This window comes from Scylla paramamosain, unplaced genomic scaffold (genome assembly GCF_035594125.1).
Source record: "Scylla paramamosain isolate STU-SP2022 unplaced genomic scaffold, ASM3559412v1 Contig139, whole genome shotgun sequence".
Classification (NCBI taxonomy): Eukaryota; Metazoa; Arthropoda; class Malacostraca; order Decapoda; family Portunidae; genus Scylla; species Scylla paramamosain.
In genome coordinates, this window is record NW_026973804.1 from 126,638 (window position 1) to 137,500 (window position 10,863).

Below are 10,863 nucleotides of genomic sequence, written 5' to 3' on the forward strand. Positions count from 1 at the left end.
CTAGCCATTCAAGCAACTAGCCAATCAATCAGTCAGTCAGTCAGTCAGTCAGTCAGTCAGTCAGTCAGGTCAGTCAGTCAGTCAGCCATTCAACCAGCCAGCTAGCCATTCAACCAAGCAGCCAATCAATCAGTCACTCAGCTAGTCAGTTAGTCAGTCAGTCAGTCAGTCAGTCAGTCAGTCAGTCAGTCAGTCAGTCAGTCAGTCAGTCAGTCAGCCATTCAACCAGGCCAGCTAGCCATTCAACCAACCAGCCAATCAATCAGTCACTCAGTTAGTCAGTCAGTCAGTCAGTCAGTCGATCAGTCAGTCAGTCAGTCAGTCAGTTAGCCATTCAACCAGCCAGCTAGTCATTCAAACCAACCAGCCAATCAATCAGTCACTCAGCTAGTCAGTCAGTCAGTCAGTCAGTCAGTCAGTCAGTCAGTCAGTCAGTCAGTCAGTCAGTCAGCCATTCAACCAGCCAGCTAGGCATTCAACCAACCAGCCAATCAATCAGTCACTCAGCTAGCTCAGTCAGTCAGTCAGTCGTCAGTCAGTCAGTCAGTTAGTCAGTCAGTCAGCCAGTCAGTCAGCCATTCAACCAGCCAGGCTAGCCATTCAACAAACTAGCTAATCAATCAGTCACTCAGCCTGTCAGTCAGTCAGTCAGTCAGTCAGTCAGTCAGCCATTCAACCAGCCAGTCAGTCAGCCATTCAACCAACCAGCCAATCAATCAGTCACTCAGCTAGTCAGTTAGTCGGTCAGTCAGTCAGTAAGTCAGTCAGTCAGTCAGTCAGTCAGCCATTCAACCAGCCAGCTAGCCATTCAACCAACCAGCCAATCAATCAGTCACTCAGTTAGTCAGTCAGTCAGTCAGTCAGTCAGTCAGTCAGTCAGTCAGTCAGTTAGCCATTCAACCAGCCAGCTAGCCATTCGACAAACCAGCCAATCAATCAGTCACTCAGCTAGTCAGTCAGTCAGTCAGTTAGTCAGTCAGTCAGTCAGTCAGTCAGTCAGTCAGTCAGTCAGTCAGTCAGTCGGTCAGTCAGCCATTCAACCAGCCAGCTAGGCATTCAACCAACCAGCCAATCAATCAGTCACTCAGCTAGTCAGTCAGTCAGTCAGTCAGTCAGTCAGTCAGTCAGTCAGTCAGCCATCTCAACCAACCAGTTAGCCACCCAACTAGCGTAACCGGCCAGTCCAATCAGTCACTCAGCCAGTCAGTCAGTCAGTCAGTTAGTAAGCCAGCCAACAAGCAAGCCAGCCAGCCAGTCAGTCAGTCAGTCAGTCAGTCAGTCACTCAGCCAGCGAGTCAGCCGGCCAGCCAGTCAGTTAGTTCTGTGGGCCTGTGTATGGTTCTGGTGGGCGTCTGTTTGGTTTGTGTTAGAGTTCAGCTAGCCCTGGTCTGTGTTTGGTCTCTGGGCCATAGATGCAGCAAGACCGGTTCAAAATTCCAAGCACTGACGCACACAGACTACCACCTCATGCCTGCTTGGTGTGAAAGAGTCTGCTGGGTGACAAATGACCTACGCAGCAACTTGTATCAGTCCCCCAGATGTGTCTCCTGGAAGCTCAGTGTTATGGATGCAGTGTGACATGCTGACTTAGGGGAGGGCTGTCTGTCGTGGGCTGCACCTTGCTGTGGCTAAGAAAAGGCTGTGTTTGTTTGAAGTGCTGTACTGGTCATGCTGGGGAAGTGTACAGGCCACCATTAGTAGTAGAAATGTTGCACTAGAATGAAATTAGTTGGGAAATGTAATGCATAATTATTGGCAGGGAAAAGATGGTGACAGGGATGCTGGGACGTGCTTCTTATACACCGTAGTGGCCGCCCCTTGGTGATTGGCGGTACCTTATAGGGCATCAAGGGGCAGTTATTGTAGTCTCATCTTACAGCAAAACAAGTAAAAGAAAAAAAATAGTAATAATAATAATAATATAAAAAAATTTTTTTATCATTGTCTTGATGAGCACAAATCTTTCCCTGCCAATACATAAACAACACATATTTTTCACTAAATTTTACCATTGTAGTACACATTTATACTAGTGAATGATGACCTCATAGACTTTCCAGGCATGACAACACTTGAAACACAACCATTTTGTTAGCTACAGCATAGAGCAGCCACCAGACAGCCTTCCCCCACGTCAGCATGTCACACACTGAATCTGTCAGTCTGCTTTCAAGAACACATGAGGGACTAACAGGAATTGCCATGTACTTAATTTCCTGCAGATTCTTTCACACCAAGGAGTAGCAAGTTGGAAGTCTGTGATTGTAACCTATCCTGCTCAATTTCAGCTTCTATTCTAATCTCTACTTTATCTCCATATAGTTCCATTTTGGCCATAAGTCACTGTTTACTTAATCAATCCCTCCTAAGACACTGCACTTTTTTCAGATTATAAAGCTGATAGGTCTCGGTAGGGGGTTGACAGGCCTTGGTGAAGCTTGAGAGGGCCTTGGTGGGGGGCTGACAGGGTTTGGTAGGGCTTGGCAGGGGTGACAGCAAAGGCTTCTGTTTAAAATCTCACATCTCAAGTCACCTCATTGCTTGAGAGGTGACAAAGGAAAACTTGGCAGAGCTTGACAGGGATTGGTAGAGGTGACAGAGGCAGGCAGGAGTGACAGGGGATAGGCAAGGAACACCTCAAAATTAATGTACACGCATGTACAGACCGACTGCCCCTCTAAAAGTGCTTCAAACTTTCCTTGTTTTGTATAAGCAGAGCACCTGGTACACTCACGGGCACACAGCACCCCCGGAGCGTCCCCCAACACCTTAGGGCCCGGGAAAGGGGGGGTCCCAGGCCGGGATGGAAATAAATAAATAAAAATAAAAGCTGGAACCGGCCTTACCTTTCTTGAGGGCGTCTTCTTTATGTCTGTACATATTTCCATGGTGGCACACGCTACTAGCCGCCCCCTGAACACGCCCCTCGCCACCTCACGCATGTACAGACCGACTGCCCCTCTCCTGAAAAGCAACAAATTCAGCCCTATGTCAAGTCTGACTCAGTGCCTGTTTACATTTCTCTGCTAGGTCTCTGTCAGGGCTCAGGCGTGTATAATGGGAGAATGATAGAAAACGAAAGATTTTCAGGGGAAACTAGTTATAAGTCTAGTATAAAATACCGTGATACAACCACTAATAATGTCTTAATAATGCACTTTTTCCTAACAGTATACTGAGGTCGACAAACTGAAAGGCTTTGGAGTAGTCAACAAGGCAGGATTTCACTAATGAATTGCTTGGAGAGTATGTCAGTCACACAGAATCATCTTTTTGCCTTGTGACTAATTCTTAATGTCTCGGTTAGGTTAGGTTAGGTTGATTTAATTTAATTGGGTTAGGGTTAGGGTTAGGTTAGGTTAGGTTAGGTTAGGTCAGGTCAGGGTTAGGTTGGGTTAGGTTTGGTTAGGTCAGGTTAGGTTAGGTTAGGTTAGGTTAGGTCAGGTCAGGTCAGGTTAGGTTAGGTTAGGTTAGGTAAGGTTAGGTTAGGGTTAGGGTTAGGTTAAAAAAAAAAAAAATGTTTTTTTTTTTCAGGTAGAGGGTAAATTAGGTTGTTTTTGTGGTACAGATTTAAGGTACAGTGACACATGGTACAGTGGCTTATGGTGAAGGTAGACAAGGCCTTCCTGCACCATTAGCACCATAGAGTGAGTGCTGTGGTACTGTAGCACTGAAATATTGAGCAGAACACAAAAAAAAAAGTATTTTTTTTTTTTCAGGTGAGGGCAAGATGGGTTGTTTTTGTGGTACAGTTTTGAGGTACAGTGACGCATGGTACAATCGCTTATGGTGAAGGTAGACAAGGCCTTTCCTGCACCAATAGTATCATAGGGTACAGTGATGTGGTATTGTAGCACTGAAAATATTAAGAACACAGAAAAAAAAAACGATATATTTTTTTTTTTTTTTAAGTGAGGGCCAGTTAAGGTTAAGTATTTGGAGGAGGAGGCAGTTTAAATGTACAGTGACGCATGGTATAGTGGCTTATGGTGCAGGTAGACAAGGCCTTCCTGCACCATTAGCACCACAGAGAGAGAGAGAGAGAGAGAGAGAGAGAGAGAGAGAGAGAGAGAGAGAGAGAGAGAGAGAGAGAGAGAGAGAGAGAGAGAGAGACTTAACTTAAACCTAACTAACTGAATTAATATAAACCTAATCATGATAGAAAAAGAAATAAAGAAAAAATAAAAGCTGCAAACCGGCCTTACCTTTCTTGAGAAGCGTCTTTTTTATGTTTTTACATATTTCCCTGGTGGCAGACGCTACTAGCCGCCCCCTGGTGACACCCCTCGCCACCTCACACATGTACAGACCGACTTTGCCCGCTTTAAAAAGCAAACAAATTCACCTTTCCTATATCAAGTCTGACTGGTGCGTTTGTTTACATTTCTCTGGGTCTCGGTCTGGACTCAGGCCTGCAGGATGATGGGAGAATGTTAGAAAACGAGAGATTTTCAGGCAAAACTAATATAAGTTAATGTTGTGATACAAAACTACAACCACTAATAATAATATACCTCATGTTTTAATAATGCAAGAGACAATACAAGATAAACATTAATGACTTACAATGAAAAACAAGATGGAGATAGACAAATTAGGAAAGAAATAGGTTTCTATAGAGTATTACTGTGTGTGTGTGTGTGTGTGTGTGTGTGTGTGTGTGTGTGTGTGTGTGTGTGTCACTAATTTCTATCTCTTTCTCTCTCTCCTGAGAACTATTTCATATTGCTGTGCACGGTTGACATGAAATATCACCACCTGACAAGCCTCTCTCTCTCTTTCTCTGAACCTCACAACACAACACAACACTTTATCACAACTAATCAGTAAACAATACCAAAAGCTCCCCTTCTGCAGGCCTGACTCCTCCCTTTCATTCAGACCCTTTCTTTCCCTCTCTCTCAAGCTTGCCCGCCTTCATATCTGCACGTCTATGTTTACTCTTCCCAGTTCAAGTATACAACTCTACACCATACTGACCTATAGGTACAGTGCAAAATAGCTTTTCTTCCTCCCTGTTTTTCCTGTCTCTCTGCCTGTCTGCCTCTTTCTCCCTCTCTACTGACTCATGGCTCAAAGATACAAGTCTAATTAAGCTTTGAACCTCTCTGTCTCTACAATATCATAAAACCTCAACACTCCAAACCAAACCAACCCTGCCAACACCTACCTGTCTCTCTGCCTCAGTCAGTCAGTCAGTCAGTCAGTCAGTCAGTCAGTCAGTCAGCCATTCAACCAGCCAGCTAGCCATTCAACCAACCAGCCAATCAATCAGTCACTCAGCTAGTCAGTCAGTCAGTCAGTCAGTCAGTCAGTCAGTCAGTCAATCAGTCAGTCAGTGGTCAGCCATTCAGCCAGCCAGCTAGCCATTCAACCAACTAGCCAATCAATCAGTCACTCAGCTAGTCAGTGAGTCAGTCAGTCAGTCAGTCAAATTGATGAATCAGGTAAGTCAGTCAGTCAGTCAGCCATTCAACCAACCAGCCAATCAATCAGTCACTCAGCTAGTCAGTTAGTCAGTCAGTCAGTCAGTCAGTCAGTCAGTCAGTCAGTCAGTCAGTCAGTCAGTCAGGTAAGCCATTCAACCAGCCAGCTAGCCATTCAACCAACCAGCCAATCAATCAGTCACTCAGTTAGTCAGTCAGTCAGTCAGTCAGTCAGTCAGTCAGTCAGTCAGTCAGTCAGTCAGTCAGTCAGTCAGTTAGCCATTCAACCAGCCAGCTAGCCATTCAACCAACCAGCCAATAAATCAGTCACTCAGCTAGTCAGTCAGTCAGTCAGTCAGTCAGTCAGTCAGTCAGTCAGTCAGTCAGCCATTCAACCAGCCAGCTAGGCATTCAACCAACCAGCCAATCAATCAGTCACTCAGCTAGTCAGTCAGTCAGTCAGTCAGTCAGTCAGTCAGTCAGTCAGTCAGTCAGCCAGTCAGTCAGCCATTCAACCAGCCAGCTTCTTCCACATTCAACCAACTAGCCAATCAATCAGACGATCAGTCAGTCAGTCAGTCAGTCAGTCAGTCAGTCAGTCAGTCAGTCAGTCAGCCCATTCAACCAGCCAGCCTAGCCATTCAACCAACCAGCCAATCAATCAGTCACTCAGCTAGTCAGTTAGTCAGTCAGGTCAGGTGAGTCAGTCAGTCAGTCAGTCAGTCAGTCAGTCAGTCAGTCAGCCATTCAACCAGCCAGCCAGCCATTCAACCAACCAGCCAATCAATAATAAGTCACTCAGGTCAATCCAGATCAGTCAGTCAGTCAGTCAGTCAGTCAGTCAGTCAGTCAGTCAGTCAGTTAGCCATTCAACCAGCCAGCTAGCCATTCAACCAACCAGCCAGTCAATCAGTCACTCAGCTAGTCAGTCAGTCAGTCAGTCAGTCGGTCGGTCGGTCAGTCGGTCAGTCGCGGTCAGCCTATTCAACCAACCAGCTGGGCATTCAACCAGCCAGCCAGTGATGGTCACTCTGGCTTCAGTCGGTCAGTCAGTCCAGTCAGTCGGTCAGTCAGTCAGTTGGTCAGTCAGTCAGCCAGTCGGTCAAGCCATTCAACCAGCCAGCTAGCCATTCAACAAAAACTGGCCAATCAATCAGTCACTCCTTCAGTCAGTCAGTCAATTGATCGATCAGTCCAGTCGATCAGTCCAAAGTCAGTCGATCAAGCAACGCCAACCAGCCAGCTGGCCATTCAAGCAGCCAGCCAATCAATCAGTCGCTCAGCTAGTCCAGTTAATCAGTCGGAAATTCAGTCAGTAAGTCACAGTCAGTCAGTCAGTCAGTCAGACCATTCAACCAGCCTTCCAGCCATGTCTAACCAATCCAGCCAATCAATCAGTCACTACCAGTTAGTCAGTCAGTCCAGATCAGTGAGTCAGTCAGTCAGTCAGTCAGTCAGTCAGTCGGTTAGCCATTCAGCAAGCCAGCTAGCCATTCGACAAACCAGCCAATCAATCAGTCACTCCAGCTAGTCAGTCGGTCAAGTCTACAGTTAGTCAGTCAGTCGGTCAGTCAGTCAGTCAACCAGTCAGTCAGCCATTCAACCAACCAGCCAATCAATCAGTCACTCAGCTAGTCAGTTAGTCAGTCAGTCAGTCAGTCAGTCAGTCAGTTCAGCCAGTCAGTCAGCCATTCAACCAGCCAGCTAGCCATTCAACCAACTAGCCAATCAATCAGTCACTCAGTCAGTCAGTCAGTCAGTCAGTCAGTCAGTCAGTCAGTCAGTCAGTCAGTCAGTCAGCCATTCAACCAGCCAGCTAGCCATTCGACAAACCAGCCAATCAATCAGTCACTCAGCTTTCAGTCAGTCAGTCAGTTAGTCACGTCAGTCAGTCAGTCAGTCAGTCAGTCAGTCAGTCAGTCAGTCAGTCAGTCAGCCATTCAACCAGCCAGCCAGGCTTAACTAAACCAGCCAATCAATCAAGTCACTAAGCGTAGTCAGTCAGTCAGTCAGTCAGTCAGGCTCAGTCACGGCTCGTCAGTCAGCCATTCAACCAACCAGCTAGCCACCCAACTAGCTAACCAGCCAATCAATTGGCCACTAGCTAGTCAGTCAGTCACACACACACACAGTCAGTCAGTCAGTCAGTCAGTCAGTCAGCCATTCAACCAGCCAGCTAGGCATTCAACCAACCAGCCAATCAATCAGTCACTCAGCTAGTCAGTCAGTCAGTCAGTCAGTCAGTCAGTCAGTCAACAGTCAGTCAGCCATTCAACCAACCAGCTAGGCCACCCAACTAGCTAACCAGCCAGTCAATCAGTCACTCAGCCAGCCAGTCAGTCAGTCAGTCAGTTAGTAAGCCAGCTGGAAGCAAGCCAGCCAGCCAGCCAGTCAGCTCAGTCAGTCAGTCAGTCACTCAGCCAGCGAGTCAGCCGGCCAGCCAGTCAGTTAGTTCTGTGGGCTCTGTGTATGGTTCTCTGGTGGGCGTCTGTTTGGGTTTGTGTTAGGTTCAGCTAGCCCCTCTGTTTGGTCTGTGCTTTGGTCTCTGGGCCATAGATGCAGCAAGACCGGTTCAAAATTCCAAGCACTGACGCACTGCACAAGACTACCACCTCATGCCTGTTTGGTGTGAAAGAGTTCTGCTGGGACAAATGACCTACACAGCAGTCTCTTGTATCAGTCCCCCAGATGTGTTCCTGGAAGCTCAGTGTTATGGATGCAGTGTGACATGCTGACTTAGGGAAGGCTGTCTTGTCGTGGCTGCACCTGCTGCTGTGGCTAAGAAAAGGCTGTGTTTGTTTGAGAAGTGCTGTAACTGGTCATGCTGGGAAGTGTACAGGTCACCATTAGTAGTAGAAATGTTTGCACTAGAATGGTAAATTAGTTGGGAAATGTAATGCATAGATTATTGGCAGGGAAAAGATGGTGAGCAGGGATGCTGGGACGTGCTTCACTGTGCACCGTGGTGGCCGCCCCTTGGTGCTTGGCGGTACCTTATAGGGCATCAAGGGGCAGTTATTGTAGTCTCATCTTACAGCAAAACAAGTAAAAGAAAAAAAAAAAAGTAGTAATAATAATAATAATATAAAAAATTTTTTTATCATTGTCTTGATGAGCACAAATCTTTCCCCTGCCAATACATAAACAGCACATTTTTCACTAAATTTCACCATTGTAGTACACACCACGTTATCACTAGTAATGATGACCTGTAGACTTTCCAGGCATGACAACACTTGAAACACAACCATTTTGTTAGCTACAGCATAGAGCAGCCACCAGACAGCCTTCCCTCCACGTCAGCATGTCACACACTGAATCTGTCAGTCTGCTTTCAAGAACACATGAGGGACTAACAGGAGTTGCCAATGTACTTAATTTTCCCTGCAGATTCTTTCACACCAAGGATGTAGCAAGTTGGAAGTCTGTGATTGTAACTATCCTGCTGAATTTCAGCTTCTATTCTAATCTCTACTTAATCTCCATATAGTTCCATTTTGGCCATAAGTCACTGTTTACTTAATCGAATCCCTCCTAAGACACTGCACTTTTTTCAGATTATAGAGCTGATGAGGTCTCGGTGAGGGGGTTGACAGGCCTTGGTGAGGCTTAGAGGAGGGCCTTGGTGGGGGCTGACAGGGTTTGGTAGGGCTTGGCAGGGGTGACAGCAAAGGCTTCTGTTTAAAATCTCACATCTCAAGCCACCTCATTACTTGAGAGGTGACAAAGGGCTTGGCAGAGCTTGGACGAGGGAGTTGGTAGAGGTGACAGAGGCAGGCAGGAGTGACAGGGGATGACAAGGAACACCTCAAAATTAATGGTACACGCATGTACAGACCGACTGCCCCTCTAAAAAAATGCTTCAAACTTTCCTTGTTTTGTATAAGCTTTGAGCACCTTGGTACACTCACGGGCACACAGCACCCCCGGGCCGCTGTCCCCCCAACACCTCCAGGACTCGGGAAAGGGGGGTCCCCCAGGCCGGGATGGAAATAAATAAATAAAAATAAAAGCTGGAACCGGCCTTACCTTTCTTGAGGGCGTCTTCTTTATGGCTCTGTACATATTTCCACGGTGGCACACGCTACTAGCCGCCCCCTGGACACGCCTCTCGCCACCACCTCACGCATGTACAGACCAAAGACTGCTCCCTCTCTGAAAAGCAACAAATTCAGCCCTATATCAAGTCTGACTCGTGCCTGTTTACATTTCTCTGCTAGTCTCTGTCAGGGCTCAGGCGTGTAGAATGAAAGAATGATAGAAAACGAAAGATTTTCAGGGGAAACTAGTTATAAGTCTATTATAAAATACCGTGATACAACCACTAATAAATGTCTTAATAATGCACTTTTTCCTAACAGTATACTGAGGTCGACAAACTGAAAGGCTTTGGAGTAGTCAACAAAGATTGATTTCTACTAATTAATTGCTTGGTATGTCAGTCACTTTGAATCGTCTTTTTGCCTTGTGACTAATTTTTAATGTCTCGGTTAGGTTAGGGTTAGGTTAGGTCAGGGTTAGGTTAGGTTAGGGTTAGGTTAGGGTTAGGGTTAGGCTCAGGTCAGGGTTAGGGTTAGGGTTAGGGTTAGGGTTAGGCCAGGGTTAGGCGTTAGGGTTAGGGTTAGGGTTAGGCTTGGGTCAGGTCAGGTTAGGGTTAGGTTAGGTTAGTGTTAGGGTTAGGTAAGGTTAGGTTAGGGTTAGGGTTAGGTTAAAAAAAAAAAGATATTATTTTTCAGGTGAGGGCCAGTTAGGTTGTTTTTGTGGTACATGATTTTAAGGTACAGTGACACATGGCATACAGTATGGCTTATGGTGAAGGTAGACAAGTCCTTCCTGCACCATTAGCACCATAAAGTACAGTGCTGTGGTACTGTAGCACTGAAATATTGAAGCTAAAACACAAAAAAAAGAGGAGGTTTTTTTTCAGGTGAGGGCCAGATTAGGTTGTTTTTGTGGTACAGTTTTCAAGGGTACACAGTGACGCATGGTACAGTCGCTTATGGCATGAAGTGTAGACAAAGGCCTTCCTGCACCATTAGCATCATAGGGGTACAGTGATGGGTGGTATTGTAGCACTGAAATATTAAGAACACGAAAAAAAAAACGATATATTTTTTTGTGAAGTGAGGGCTAATAGGTTAAGTTTTTTGGGGTAGCAGTTTAAATGTACAGTGACGCATGGTATAGTGGAAGCTTGCGGTGCAGGTAGACAAGGCCTTCCTGCACCATTAGCACCACAGAGAGAGAGAGAGAGAGAGAGAGAGAGAGAGAGAGAGAGAGAGAGAGAGAGAGAGAGAGAGAGAGAGAGAGAGAGAGAGAGAGAGAGAGAGAGAAAGAGAGACTTAACCAAACCTAACTAACTGAATTAATATAAACTCTAACCTGGGATGGAAAGAAATAAAGAAAAAATAAAAAGCTGCAACCCAGAAGCCTTACC

At 46.0% G+C, this 10,863-nt stretch overlaps 1 protein-coding gene across 1 annotated transcript in view; it reads left to right on the top strand.

The window, feature by feature from the left end:
* Positions 1 to 5,760: 5,760 nt before the first annotated feature.
* Positions 5,761 to 10,863, top strand: part of LOC135099515 (probable type III restriction-modification enzyme HindVI Mod subunit) — a gene marked incomplete at both ends in the record, with an annotated part of 6,681 nt that continues 1,578 nt past the window's right edge. Inside the window, one exon of the mRNA XM_064001890.1 lies at positions 5,761 to 5,823. Coding sequence (XP_063857960.1) covers positions 5,761 to 5,823 — 63 coding nt within the window. The remainder of the gene's footprint in view (positions 5,824 to 10,863) is intronic.